Below are 16,072 nucleotides of genomic sequence, written 5' to 3'. Positions count from 1 at the left end.
TCTTTCTTTTCAATATAACTTAAGTTGCACATGATTTCCAAACGGTTTGGTTTGTTAAAAACATCTTACATTATGATACAGGAAATTGCTGGCTTTATAAGAGAATATATTGATTTAAAAAATAATATAAATACCTTGTGCGCGTGGGTATTCATTGCACTTGTCTGTTCTGTTCAATGTTATTTTCATATGGAAGTCCATGGTTATAATTATTCATAAGTATGCAATGTCATAACTACATCTCTGACGTTTAAAATTTAGCAAGTTATGGTTATTTAAAAAGTACATGCACCATTAAAACACAATGTTACGAGTGAGCGATCTGACTGTGGCAAGATGGCCGCCAGGTGTGGACGTCAACCTCCATTGGCCAGCAGCGCGGATGAGACATCTAGCCTTTATTATGTATATCTATGGAACCAACGCTGAACTGAATCAACGCAGAACTGAATCGACGCTGAACTGAACCGACGCTGAACTGAACCGACGCTGAACTGAACCGACGCTGAACTGAACCGACGCTGAACTGAACCGACGCTGAACCAACACTGAACTGAATCAACACTGAACTGAATCGACGCTGAACTGAATCAACGCTGAACTGAATCGACGCTGAACTGAATCAACTTCTAATGACACTATTGTCTTTTCAGAGCTGCTTTAATACAGAGCATTTGAATGTGTCTCATATTTGATGAAGTTTGCATCATTGATTCTGTTATTTTCCTGTTGATCCCTGTGAAGCTATAAATTGTACAAATTAATAATGAAATAAAGCTTGAGATTCACTAGAGTGGCGTTCATTATGTGTGTGTCAGTTCTTTTAACTCTAACGGCTGATTCAGTTCACAAAACTAAACGGTGTGTTCTTTGAATTGGAGTGATCAGGTTCTCAAGGAACGAACTGATTCAATGATTCGTTCTCAGCAGTCGATGCTTCACTGTGAGGAAAACTTCACTGAATAACATCACAAACACAACAGAAAAGCCTCGACATGAGGACGAACAGTGATTGTTCTAGTTGTTTTGTAGAAGACACAGCCTCTCAGTGTGAACACTACACCATATAAACATGATCCTGAGGAGATCGGGTCACATGACCGTCTCACAGGAGTCCGTCCTGTTCCAGTCACAAGCTCACACAACAGCAGGAGAGGTTTAGTAACAGAATACACACGTCTCTATGGAAGCTTGTTTCCGCCACAGAATAAAAATAATTTTATCTCAGAATTGTGAGATATAAAGTCAGAATTGTGAGATATAAAGTCAGAACTGAATTTTCAGCATCATTACTCCAGTCTTCAGTGTCACATGATCCTTCAGAAATCACTCTAATATGATGATTTGATGATCAACAAACATTTATGATTATTATCAGTGTTCAGATTTTTGTGGAAACTGATGAAGTTTATTTTTCAGGATTATTTGATGAATAAAAAAGTTCAAAAGAACGTAATTTATTTTGAAATAGAATCTTTTGTAAGATTATAAATGTCACTTTTAAACTGTGTAATGCATCCTGCCTGAATAAAACTTAAAACAAAACTATGTTATTGACTGCAAACTTTTGAACACAAGAGCCAAAAAGATGTAGTTTGTTTAAAATACAACATTTGAATGGCATTTATTGCACAGATACAATGATGAACAACAGCAAACCAACATGACAGAACAATTCAGTTCATCCCAGGAGTGAAGAAGATGAAGTCAGAACATTACAGAAACAAACCAGTTCTGAGAAACATGGAGACACACCCAGACTTTTACTGGAAAGACCTGAAACCAGTGGAAGAACAGCAGTGTGTGTGTGTGTGTGTGTGTGTGTGTGTGTGTGTGTGTGTGTGTGTGTGTGTGTGTGTGTGTGTGTGTGTGTGTGTGTGTGTGTGTGTGTGTGTGTGTGTGTGTGTGTGTGTGTGTGTGTATAACCACTTTAGCCCTTCAGCACAAATGATTCATTTGACCAAACAACACAGCTAAACCAGTAAAGACGGGCAGAAGTGAGGAATGACCCAGACGGTGGAGTATTATAAGTATTATGACACATTCATATTAATAAACTAATCCATAAACGTATTGAATTTACTTTTGGAGAATCTGAACATCAGCATGTTCCAGAGATCGGAAAGCACTCGCCCACGATAAACGCCAGGTGTAAATGTCATGAATCACGAATCTTGAGGACCTACTGATTTAAATATCCCATATTTCCCATATTTCTTTTGATGTAGTGTGTAATAAAGCTGAGTGTGAATGTAAACGTTTCACAGATCAAAGATAAATGGAGCTTTTGTCTCCTTAAAGAAAGAAGTGATTCTGAACTGAAACGAGTCGTCAGTAATTCAGTCTCACTTCATGCTGAATCTGCATAGGTTTGCAACTAATTTGCATAATGCCAGCCTGTGGTGTTGATTGGCTAAACAGCATCTCTGACCAATCACAGCAGAGCAGCTCTCAGAGAGGCGGAGCTTAGAGAGACTGAGTCTCCGATGGAAGCGTTTCAGACACTGAGAGAAAAGAGCTGACGCTGCAGTGGAGATTATGAGAGAATTACAGTGTTTTTGATCTTGGATGAATGATCACAAACACTCTCTCTCTCACTCAATCTCACTCTCACACACACACAAACACACTCCCACAAACTCTCACAAACCCTCACACACACACCCGGTCCTGCATTCCTGCGCTTCATGTGCTGAGCAGTTCCTGGTCTGTAAGATACAGTGAAACAGCTGCACCGTGACCTCTGACCTCCGCTGACCTCATTCCTTATCCGCCTCACACACACACACACACACACACACACACAAACAAACACACACAAACACACACAAACACACACAAACAAACACAAACAAACACACACAAACACTGTGTGCGTTTGCTGTTCTGGGATTCTGGGAATTAGGAAGGACTCAGACTTTCTTAAGGTCAACATGAAGTGGAAGTTGTGCTGGTCTTTTCTTCTCTATTGTGTCGTATATCCGAGAGAAACACTTCTGGAACAAGAACAGATGTGGGCGGGGCTTGATTGTGTCTGTGTGGAATTGATTGGATGGTTGTGGTTTGCTATTGGCTGATCTCATGTGAGTGACAGGTTAAAGCCCCGCCCTCGTCATCAGAGAAGAGAAGAGATGCTGCAGGAGGAACTTATTCTGATTCAACATTATTAACACAATGATGATGTGCACATTTATAATAAATTGCAATATTACATTTAAAAAAAATTGTCATCCAGATCAACCACCAACCTGAAGTTACTGCAAGAATTAAAGTACAAGAAACATGGCAGTTCTGCTTCATTTGTCTAGTTCTAACAGCAACAATTTCAACATGAAGAATTAACAATGTGCTTGATCTGTTTGAGTGTCTAACAGCACAGCAACAATCCTCTGCCATCCACACTAACTCACACACACACACACACAAACTCTCACAAACCCTCACACACACACACACACACACACACACACACTGAGACCTTACTAGGCTTTTTAACAGTAAAATACTGGCAACAGTTACTGATAATTGTAGTTATTTACTGTAATCTACAGTATGTTACCGTAAAAATACCATGCACTAAATTAAAACTCAGTTTCACTAAATTTCAACAGTTTCAAAACTCGAGTTAACTAATTTCACTTGCAGAAACCGACTGCCTTAAATTGACCAATTGACATTTAAATGTATTAACTAAAATTTATAATGCACTAATAATATGAGCAAAGTATTACTGTGAACTTATTTCATTTGAGACCACTAAAAAAATAATCACAGCCTGTTAACTAAAGCAACACGCAGCATCTCATCAGTGTGTGTCTCATCAGTGTGTGTATCATCAGTGTGTGTAGATCTTCTGACTGAAGCACAGGCTCTTCTGCACAACGGTGAACCACAAAAACTACATTTTACAGTAAACTACGCCAACAGTGTTGCCAGTATATACCTGTTTAATAACTTTTACTGGGTGTGTCATTTTATCTTACACTGTTAACCCTTTCAGTGCCACAGGAAAATACACACTACAGAGAGTAAAAGTAGCACTGACACATGCAGTGAGATACTTGATTATTAGTGTGTCGCATTAGTGATGAACACCTGCTGTTAACAAGCAGATTCACTGAAGGAACACAAGAACTACAACTGACTTCCAGCCATTACACATCATTACACTTATTATTAACCAGTATGGCTTTATTTCTGTCATAGATCTACAGACGTTGTTATTGAGGTGTTTAATTGACAATGTTTGGTTTGAAGTCATCATTATGGAGATCAGTGTTTAGTTGGGATGCTGACCCTTAACTTTTTAACTTTAGTTTTTCTCTTTCTCGCTTGAACTGTGTTTTTACGTCACACTTGTACACACACACGGTTTGTTATGTCAATGATGATGACAAAATCATCATATAGCCTGTTCATTCACTAATATTATTCAGAGTTTAATCCTGTATCAAAAGTGTTTCACTACCACCACTGTGAAACTAATGCAATCGGGTACAATGATGAAACATTTTAAACGCATCATGCACAACAACAAACAAGCAGAGTCTTGTAGAAACACAGAGATATCAAAAATCAACACATGAATCTCAACAATGGCGGCAATATATATACATATATTTATTTTATTTTTTTTAAAATGATTCATGCTGCAGTGCATGCTGGGAGATTTATACAAGCCTGGAACCCAGCATGCATTGCATCATGCAACTTGTTATTGTCACCACTGTTGAGACTTCAATGGCTTTTTCTTAATGGATGTGCTTTATAAACTCAGTAACAGCAGCCAGAGAGAAACTAATGTGTAGAGGCAAACACTGATCACCATCATGGTGACTAAACTTTATTATATTCAATAAAACATGATCACCAACCAAATCTCTGTCCATTCTCAACAAGCACTTTTGCACATGTATAAAATAAATAATGTTAAAATGGTTTGTAAACTGGGAATAGTGAATGAGGGTATGGTGTGATTGGGAACACAGCCTCTGAGTGTCGACTTTGAGCGCTGCTAATTCACAGTATATTCCTGTAGGCTATTTTCTTGAAAACAACAAATATTACCCAGAATGCACTTCTTTCTACAGTATATTACTGTTTTAATGGAAAATGGTATAATACTGTCAGAATTTGGCCTTTTTTACAGCAAGGGTTAACAGTGTACGTCTAGTCCATGATTAACCAGTCAACTTTACAAGGTGAAGTATTATGTAATTTACACACACACACACACACACACACACACACACACACTACAAAACATCTGGACACACTTGACTGAATTTGAGTCTTGGGATGTTCTGAACTAGAGCCTTTGCTGAACTGACTCGCCTTAAATTTGAGGAGAAATAATAATTTCAGTGTCACGTTTTGCTCATTATTCCTGTTTCAACTCATTATTTTATTAAATAACACAGATTCCAAATTATTTCTGTAGCCATGATTAAATCACAAGTGTTTGTGTTGATCTACATCGGGTCAAACTGCTCCTGTTTGAATTATGATCTTAATAAAAACGACTGCTTCAATATCAAAACACTCAAACCACCATATACTGTTATAGTTTAAGTTTATAGTTTTATAGTTTAGTGATCATGCTGGAACAACCACCAACATTTTGAGCCATTAATGTGGTGACGACAGCAGAAATAACCCCAGCGGTTAAAAGCGGTTAACTAGTGATCTATTAAAGGTCTTTCCGTGTATGAGAGCGTTCAGATTATGGGATGGGATGGACGAGTGTTTGTTCCTCACAGAGGAAAACGAGTGAGTGAAGAGAAGACGCACGTAATGATCTCAAATAAAGCCTTCAATAAAAGCCTTTTGCTGTACTGAAATTAGGGCTGTCAAAAGATTAATCGCGATTTATCGCATCCAAAATAAAAGTTTGTGTTTAAATAATATATGTGTGTGTACTGTGTATAATTATTTTGTATATATAAATACACACACATGCATGTATATATTTAAGAAATATTTGCATACATATACTGTATATATTTATATATAATTTATATTATATAGAAATATAATTTTTTTATATATAAATAACACATTTTTCTTAAATATATACATGCATGTGTGTGTATTTCTAGATACAAATTTAATTATACGCAGTACACTCACATTTATTATTTAAACACAAACTTTTATTTTGGATGCGATTAATCTTTTGACAGCCCTAATTGAAACATGATGGAATATATAACGTTTTTAGCATTGTCCTGGGTGGTTTCTAGGGTGTTGCTATGTGGTTATCAAACCCAAATATTTATTACAAACGTGGAAAACTATATAACTAATTATTGATATCAATGATAACGTCAACTGTGGATCGACATTCAGTATTATGATATTTTCCTTATATTGTAATCATTACGAGCACAAGTAATCGCTGCCTTACACATCTGCTGTTTGCTTAACTGAATACGTGTTGTTAAATAACCACATAACATGCTATATTACAGCTGTATATCACTGACATATTCATATTTCTATGACACTCATCTCTGACTGATGACAGAATCCTTCATAAACTATAACAAGCATTTGCTTTGAAAACAGTATTAATTGTGAAACGTGGTGAATTGCCCTATGATGTTTTCTAGCACAATGGTGAACGCTGATGATGTCTGGGACACAAACACACGTTTCTACACACTTCTGATGTCATCACTGACTTCACAGCATGTGCTAGAAACATCGAGGAGAAAACTCAACTTTTCACTCCGGCAAGCTTTACTCCACATCGGAAATAGATCAGTACTTTCCTTTCTGAAGACAACAGCTTGTGTGCCTCAACAACAACTGTGTGTGCCCCACTTCAGTGACCTTTAACCCCTGACCTCTGGCCCCAAACCCCAGGTTCACGCATGTGTGCTGCTGAAATGAGCCGAGGAAAACAACAAAACCAACAAAACCAGTGAAAATGCTGTTTTTGGCATTAGACAAACTTATGCTTCAAACCTTATGTTTCTATTTAAACCTTTTAATAAGGATGCAATGCCTTCGTGTCCGTTATTTTGTAAAACCTTGCTCTTTCTCAGATGGTTATAAGGCATTAATAATCAGACAATGCAAGGGGACACAAAGCACTCAGGAACGAGCGGGCAGCTGAGAGAGCTACAGCACACAAAGGGCTCAGTCTATTAACACACACACACGGGCCAAATCAACACACTCCAACACACTCCGGCTCTACTAGTCATCTTATTTTATTAAGCTTATTTTTCATTCATAAATGTTAGTGATGCTTACAGCGTTGCTAGGCTGTTGTGGGTGGTTGCCAGGGCGTTAATATGCAGTTGCTAAGGTGCCCTGAGTATTATGTTACTATACAGTTGCTGGGGGGGGGGTCCCAGAGTGTAATGCAGTTGCTAGGGTGTTTTCAGCAGTGTGTTACTATGAGGTTGCTAGGGTGTTGTGGGTGATTCTTAGGGTGTTGCTATGCAGTTGCTAGGGTGTCATGGGTGGTTCTCAGGGTTTTGCCATACATTTGCTAAGGTGTTTTGAGCAGTGTGTTACTATGAGATTGCTAGGGTGTTGTGGGTGGTTCCCAAGGCGTTGCTATGCAGTTGCTAGAGTGTTGTGGGTGGTTCCCAGGGTGTTGCTATGCAGTTGCTAGGGTGTTGTGGGTGGTTCCCAGGGCGTTGCTATGCAGTTGCTAGGGTGTTGTGGGTGATTCTTAGGGCGTTGCTATGCAGTTGCTAGGGTGTCGTGGGTGGTTCCCAGGGTTTTGCCATATATTTGCTAAGGTATTTTTATCAGTGTGTTACTATGAGATTGCTAGGGTGTTGTGGGTGGTTACGAGGGCGTTGCTATGCAGTTGCTAGGGTGTTGTGGGTGGTTCCCAGGGCGTTGCTATGCAGTTGTTAGAGTGTTGTGGGTGGTTCCCAGGGTGTTGCTATGCAGTTGCTAGGGTGTTGTGGGTGATTCCCAGGGCGTTGCTATGCAGTTGCTAGGGTGTTGTGGGTGATTCTTAGGGCGTTGCTATGCAGTTGCTAGGGTGTCGTGGATGGTTCCCAGGGTTTTGCCATATATTTGCTAAGGTATTTTGAGCAGTGTGTTACTATGAGGTTGCTGGGGTGTTGTGGGTGGTTACAGGGCGTTGCTATGCAGTTGCTAGGGTGTTGTGGGTGGTTCCCAGGGCGTTGCTATGCAGTTGCTAGGGTGTTGTGGGTGGTTCCCAGGGCGTTGCTATGCAGTTGCTAGGGTGTTGTGGGTGATTCTTAGGGCGTTGCTATGCAGTTGCTAGGGTGTCGTGGGTGGTTCCCAGGGTTTTGCCATATATTTGCTAAGGTATTTTGAGCAGTGTGTTACTATGAGGTTGCTGGGGTGTTGTGGGTGGTTACAGGGCGTTGCTATGCAGTTGCTAGGGTGTTGTGGGTGGTTCCCAGGGCGTTGCTATGCAGTTGCTAGAGTGTTGTGGGTGGTTCCCAGGGCGTTGCTATGCAGTTGCTAGGGTGTTGTGGGTGGTTCCCAGGGCGTTGCTATGCAGTTGCTAGGGTGTTGTGGGTGGTTCCCAGGGCGTTGCTATGCAGTTGCTAGAGTGTTGTGGGTGGTTCCCAGGGTGTTGCTATGCATTTGCTAGGGTGTTTTGAGCAGTGTGTCACTAAGCAGTTACTAGGGTGTCATGGGTGGTTCCCAAGGGTTTGCCATACATTTGCTAAGGTGTTTTGAGCAGTGTGCTACTATGAGGTTGCTGGGGTGCTGTGGATGGTTCCCAGGGCATTGCTATGCAGTTTCTAGGGTGTTGTGGGTGGCTCCCAAGGTGTTGCTGTTTTTAGATATTTTGAGCAGATTTTAGTGTTTTAGTGTAGTTGTTAGGAGGTTGAAGTGGTTGCCAGGAACTTATACACAGTTACTAAGGTGCTTTGGGTGGGTTATAGTGTTTAGTGGGTTTCCCAGGGTGTTACTATGCAGTCGCAAAGGTGTTTTGAGCAGTGTGTTGATATATGAAAAATGCCGGGTGGTTGCCAGGGCATTGATATGCGGTTTGCAAGATGCTCTGATCATTGTGTTACTATGAGGTTGCCAGGGTGTTGCTATGCAGTTGCTAAGATGTTTTGAGAGGATTCTAGTGTGTTTTAGTGCAGTTGCTATGGTGTTGTGAGTGGTTGCCAGGGCATTGGTATGCAGTTGCTAAAGTGAACCGAGTAGTGCAATGCTATGCAGTTGCTAGGGTGATGTGGGTGGTTGCCAGGGCGTTGCTATGCACCTGCTGGAGTGTTGTAGGTGGTTACTAGGGCAAAATCGTTTTCAAAAATGCATTATTTAGAAGCTGAAAACAAAAACAGAATCCAAAACATCCATGTGATTTCAACAGATGACATAATGCAGAAGGCTCACTAAAGGAAGGCAGAAACCAGATCCTGACAGCCTCAACAAAAGGACTAGAGTAATTATTGACTCGACTCCTCAGTGCCTGAATGTTTGGGCATTCCACAGAACAATAACACAGAAATATCAGTCTTTCATTAAGAGGAAAGAAAAATGGCCCAGGGACTCAAAGGTCAACTTCCTGTTTGGATCCTGTTTGGACTGCAGGTGCGAGTGTGAACAGCACACAGCAACACACACACACACACACACACACGTGACGGACCGACCCGCCTCCGTCCTCAGCGCTCTGAAACTACACTGAGACTGTACTTCTGTTCAAGAGGTGTGTGCGGTTATGATTCTCAGAGCATTAAAAGCAAAAGAAAACTGAGCAGAGAAAAGCCTCACTGCTTGCATTGAAAAAATATGATTTGATATGCCGATGTGAAGATAACACTGTATTTTTATTTACTTACTAGTAAAATTCAGGACTCCTAAAAAACTAAAATCTAAATTCATCAATTTGGAATCATTAATTTGGAAATTGTCATAAAAATGATTATTTTTCAAAAAACACTTTTCCATCAAAGTGTGCATACAGTTCTATATATCAATCAAAATATTAAGCAATAAAAATTACAGTAAACTACTTTTCAAAAGTATGAGGCCAGTAAGATTTTTTTAATGTTTCTGAAAGAGCCTCTTATTTGATTTGATCAAAAATACAGTAAAACAGTGAAATATTATTCCAGTGTAAATCAGCTGTTTTCTATGTGAATATACAGTAAAGTGTAATTTATTCCTGTGATCAAAGCTGAATGTTCAGCATCATTACTCCAGTCTTCAGTGTCACATGATCCTTCACAAATCACTCTAATATGAGGATTTGATGCTCAAGAAACATTTATGATTATTATTAATGTTGGAAACAGCTTCATATTTCTTCAGGATTCTTTGATGAATAAAGTTTACATAACAGCATTTATTTTAAAACATAACTCTTTTGAATGTCGATAATGCAGTTCTCAGATTTTTTTTTTTATACATAAATCGAGTTGAAATCAACAGAGGTAAAGTTCATCTTGAAACATCTATCATTAAAAACCCATTCTGAATGTGAATTTGGGACTTTAGGCATTCGACTATTGAGTTCTATAACAAACAAAAGTAAAAGTCGATTCTTTCTTGCTCAGGGTGAGTTTGCCTTGAGAAAGCAGCTTACTTTAATCGCTGCTAAAAGCACAATGTGTGTGTGTGTAATGGTGTTCTGAACACAGTGTAATTGTGTTGTGTGTGTGTAATGGTGTTCTGAACACAGTGTAATTGTGTTGTGTGTGTGTAATGGTGGTGTTTCGCCTCAAGCGTCTGAAAGCAAGCCGTCACCTGAATCTGGAGATAAAGAGAGACACACCTTCCCTGAGATTGAGCGGCTCGACACTGAAGCGAGCGAGTGTTTGCTGGAGCTTGTCAGGGCCAAACGTGCGCTAGCGTGAGCAACGCATCCGAGCGCTCCAGCAAGTGCGAACAATTACAACAGCTTGCAATAAATGCAAACGAGCAGGAGGAGCTGCAGTGAAAACAGGTCAGACACACTGAGGAGACAAAGACACAAAGACACAAAGACATGACATCAGCCCTACGCTAAACAACACACACACACACACACACACACACACACACACAGCGGGGGGAGGAAGAGGAACAACCGCCATCACAAGCTTCTTTTTGTACTTTTTTTCCACATATGTGACCCTGGACTACAAAACCAGTCACATGGGTCTTTTTTTTTTTTTAATTGAGATGTACACACAAATTATCTTTCCGTTGATGTGTGGTTTGTTAGGATAGGACAATATTTGTCTGAGATACAACTATTGAAAATCTGGAATCTGAGGGTGCAAAAAAATCTAAACATTGAGAAAATCTCCTTTAAAGTTGTGCATTTATGTTGGCGATTGTGCTGCATTCACTCACACAAATACATGTTTGATATATTTACAGTTGGAAATTAACAAAATATCTTCATGGAACATGATCTTTACTGAATATCCTCATGATTTTTGGCATAAAAGAAAAATCCATCATTTTGACACGTGACCCACTTTCCCTTCCCGTTCTGTTCTAATGCAGTCGCAGCCGGCTCAGGAGCGTTCTGGTGGTGAAGATCCAGCTTTTAATGTTGTTTATATGTTTATGTGGTGTTTTTAATACGCTTTAAGACAAACCATGTGTAAATTCATAAGTCGACTCCATTGCTGAGTATTTCCTCCTTAAAACTGCAGTGAACCAAAGACAGTCTCAAAAACACGCTTTGAAATCGCTGGTGTTTCTGACGTCACAAACTACCTTGTAACCAATCAGATCAACGTGTGATCGTCAACCAGTGGATCTCTGAGCTGAGGGAGTGAGTGGAGGCGGGGCTCATTTGCATATTCATAGAACCGTGCATACTAAATGAGGCAAGGGTGTCGAGTTGCATTCAATTTATTTTAAGGCATGAAGACATTTTTTCAAGGAAAAAACATTTAAATATGTCATTTTGGTGATCAAAGATGAGTTTTAAGGGATAAATTATTGACTAAAGGGAGACTTTAAGAGTGAACAAAAGTGAATAAAAGTTGTTTTTTTTACTTTTTTGTTAAAGTCGTCATGAAATCAAAATGTAATTTTATGTAATATTTTGTAGTGTTGATTATAAATGTGCACATCATTATTGTGTTAATGTTGAATGAGAATAAGTTCCTCCTGCAGCATCACTTCTCTTCTCTGATGATGAGGGCGGGGCTTTAACCTGTCACTCACATGAGATCAGCCAATAGCAAACCACAACCATCCAATCAATTCCCCACAGACACAGTCAAGCCCCGCCCACATCTGTTCTTGTTCCAGAAGCGTTTCACTCGGATATACGACACAATAGAGAAGAAAAGACCATGAAACTCCCTTTCATGACGACTTTGAAATACTTCCTACTATCTCAGCTTATAGACAATTAGAAGTAAACTATTCATAGGTTGATATATAAATATAAAATAAATATATAGGCTTTTGAACACAGAAACAGTGGCTCAGCCAATGACCCATATGTTAGTTCGGTTTAGTTACAGCTGAAGATGTTTAGGTGGGAGTTAAACCACAGTCAATAATACACTCCGTACCTCTAACCAAATCCTGTTGCATCAATGAACGAACAATGAACACGAACAGACGCACACGAACAGACGCTGTAACATGTAGATGTTGTTGCACAATGATTTCCAGCAACACTAAATCCCGACTGAGAAGGATTTGATTCTGCTTAATCTAGGAAGGAATTTCTGAGGGAAACAGCGCGTTTACATCAGGCCGGAGGAAGCTTTTCAGAGTCCTACTCTTTCATAACGCTCGTCTCGCGATCATATATCAGTGCACTGAGCTGAGAAACATCGAGAGACGGGGCTTTATGTGGAGCATTTCTCATGTAAATGATCACGGACTCAATGCAGACTCTGAATAAAGCCTTATGGGAATCCAGCGGCGTTTCAGAGATCACTCACTGTCATCTCAAACACACGAGGAAAACTCACTGTCATCTCAAACACTGTACGAGAAATACAGACTGACTAATAATATATTATACATTTCAGACATGAAATAGAAACAAATCAAATAGTTTTGTCAAAAGACCAAAATAAAACAGCTGGTGACTAGGGGTGTAACAATCTATCGGGTCACAATATATCGCAATGCAAAAATGCAACAATATGTATCGTGGATAGTGACAATATGTATTGTGTATAATTCACCCAAAATAAAATGTATGTGTGAGGAAGTGTCAGAGTTTTAGTGTCAGAACTACATTATACTACTATATAATGTTGAATATAATGTATAATAATGAAATGGGGGAATATGTGTGTGTCCTGATAATGCCAGATGTCTGATGTTCCCAGTAAAAGTGTCCCACATTATTATAAATATATCTAGTCAGTGACAGTGAAAGCATATTCGTCTAAAATAATTCAGTGTTTTCAGCTTCAGAATCATGAATATTGTTATTCTGGTGTCTCTATTGTCCTGTGCTTTGGGTTTCAGCACCAAGTCCAAGACTATTCATTTACACACACAATGTAACACCAAATTTAGCATTTTAATCAACAGTTCATTTTTTTGTAAACCTTTTATCTTGGAGTATCACATTAATATCGTATCGTGAGTTTAGTGTCATGATGTATATCGAATCGTGACATGTGGGAATCGCTACACCGCTACTGATGAATATCGGTTATCTGACAATCAATGAACAAAAACTATTCTGATCAATCTCTGAAATGGACTCACGCTTCTCATCGTCTTGGTGAACTAAAGATGCGGCTCTCGACAAAACATCCAGCGGCGTTTCCATCCTGGTCCAGACCCTGAGCGGGAAAACCAGAGCGTTAGAGGAATACTTCTCCCAAACATTAACATTATCTCATAACCGACTCTCCCTCAAGCCATCCTAGAGTTTATGACATTCTTCTTTCAGTCGAACACAATCAGAATTATATTGAAAAATATCCTGGCTCTTCCCAGCTTTATAATGGGAGTGAATGGAGCCTGAGATTTTGAAGCCCAAAAAAGTGCATTCATCATCATAACAGTAATCCATACAGATCCAGGGGTTAATAAAGGCCTTCTGAAGCCAAGAAAAATATCCATATTTATCACTTTATAAACTATAATCACTGGCTTCCAGTAACGGCCATGACCTCTGACCTGACGCATGACGTATTGATGAACGCGGAAGCGCAGAGAATAGAGCAAAACAAAACACCGGTCACGAATTAGACATCTAAAAATGATTAAAGAGAAATGTGGGAGGAGCTTGAGTTTGTTTGAACCGCGAGAGGCGTCGACTCTCAGCTGAGCTTACGCTACTCCTACATCATACGTCATGCGTGGGGTCAGAGGTCATGCATCAGGTCAGAGGTCATGTGTCGGGTCAGAGGTCATGTGTCGGGTCAGAGGTCATGCGTCGGGTCAGAGGTCATGCGTCAGGTCAGAGGTCACTCTTGCCAGAGCTCGACTCGTGTACGGCCGTTAACACAAGCCAGTGATTATAGTTAATAAAGTTATAAATATGGATATTTTTCTTGGCTTCAGAAGGCCTTTATTAACCCCTGGATCTGTATGGATTACTGTTATGATGATGAATGCACTTTTTGGGGCTTCAAAATTTCAGGCACCATTCACTCCCATTATAAAGCTGGGAAGAGCCAGGATATTTTTTTTTTATAAACTCTGATGAAAAAGATAGTCATAAATAAACACATAGGATGGCTTGAGGGCGAGTAAAATAGGGGATCATTTTCATTTTTGGATGAACTAACCTTGTGAAGTCAGCAACACGTGAATGTAACATTCTTTCATGACGTCGCATCCAGAAGTATACTATATCAGTAAATACTGGGAAGCTCTTTGCCACAATCCACATGTTTTCTCATGCATTCCCACGGAATAAACAGCGCAAACGTGTGGAGATCTGAAACACTGCTCGCTCTTCACACACTTAACATTCCCAGAGCGCATTCCACACACACACACACACACACACACACAACTGAGCGCCTTCCTACAGGAGATCCCAACTTTACAATGGGAATTATAACTTCGGGAATGCGCTTTGTGGACGCGCAGAACGAGAACGCGCCGCTTTCGCTGTAATCAACCGCACGCGCGCGTTTCCTTAATAATGTTTGCGGTGCATTTGCGTTTTAGTCGCGCGCTTTTGAGTTAATTATTAATGTTTTACTATCAATTGCTCGCACGTTACTTATTAATGTGTCGCATGAAACTGCGTGACCACACTTGTTCTGGAATTCTCGGGTTGTGTTACATTGTAACGTGTTGTTGTCTTCGACTCTTTCCTTACAAGTGCTGCTTTATTTACGACTCCTGCTACTGTAATGATCACACACTCGGTGTACACACTCTTTCTTACATGTGGAAGAACAAACTACGTACCACTTTGAAGCGCCACTTTGAAATCTCCACGATCACAAAGTCGATGAGAGATCCCGAGCAAAAAAGCCCCAAAACAGCGCTAAATCCAGTGGGAAAGATCCAGGGTTTGATGCGGTAATCCAGGAGAGAGTGTGTGTGTGTGTGCATGTGTGTGTGAAGCAGAGCTGTGAGGAAGAATGCTTGGAATGATGGAATTCTCTTCCTAGCAGGTGATGAGAGCCGAGCATTCTCATTGGTCGAGGTCAAGGGAATGAGATCAGCATACATTATGCTAATGAGGGAGTGACGTCATCGTGTCCTTGCAACAGGTACAACGTGTAGCGGAAGTCCTTAAAAACCCCATTCAGGCACACTCTTTTAATTTAAAAGATATTATTTGTTATTATACTGACTCCCACACATCCAAAGAATACATTTTTAACTTTTTTATTTTATTTGGTACATTTTTCATCCATAAACAGAAATTTATGAGCTCACTTCCTACTTTCTCTCATTTTTTGGTTGAAGTAGACTCACTGCTTAAATCTTTTAGTTTAACAAACAATAAAAAATGTGATAGATTCCTGAAAATATATGAACAATTGTTTTGTAATGGCTCTGATATTCAGGATTAACCAGCTTTCTGTCATATATTGTTTTATTTTATTTGTATTATTATTATTTATGTTTTTTTTTTTATTATTATTATCTTTTGTTAGTATTGTTTCCCCATGTAAAGGTATAATGTATTTAAGTTATAATTACTCTGTATCCTTTGTCTTTG

The 16,072-nt window shown here is 39.6% G+C and overlaps 1 protein-coding gene across 1 annotated transcript in view; it reads right to left on the bottom strand.

Moving 5' to 3' along the window:
* The window catches only part of vgll4b (vestigial-like family member 4b), a 53,478-nt gene extending 37,955 nt beyond the window's left edge, over positions 1–15,523 (bottom strand). The window contains exons 1-2 of the mRNA XM_084100855.1: positions 15,310–15,523; positions 13,645–13,721 (exon numbers count right to left, since the gene is read on the bottom strand). Coding sequence (XP_083956981.1) covers positions 13,645–13,708 — 64 coding nt within the window. The 5' untranslated portion in view covers positions 13,709–13,721; positions 15,310–15,523. The remainder of the gene's footprint in view (positions 1–13,644; positions 13,722–15,309) is intronic.
* Between the last annotated feature and the right edge of the window lie 549 nt (positions 15,524–16,072).

The sequence above is a fragment of the Abramis brama genome (genome assembly GCF_963993115.1).
Source record: "Abramis brama genome assembly, chromosome: 23".
Classification (NCBI taxonomy): domain Eukaryota; kingdom Metazoa; phylum Chordata; class Actinopteri; order Cypriniformes; family Leuciscidae; genus Abramis; species Abramis brama.
Note: the sequence above shows the minus strand (reverse complement) of the source record. Positions and strands in the feature narration are given on the sequence as shown.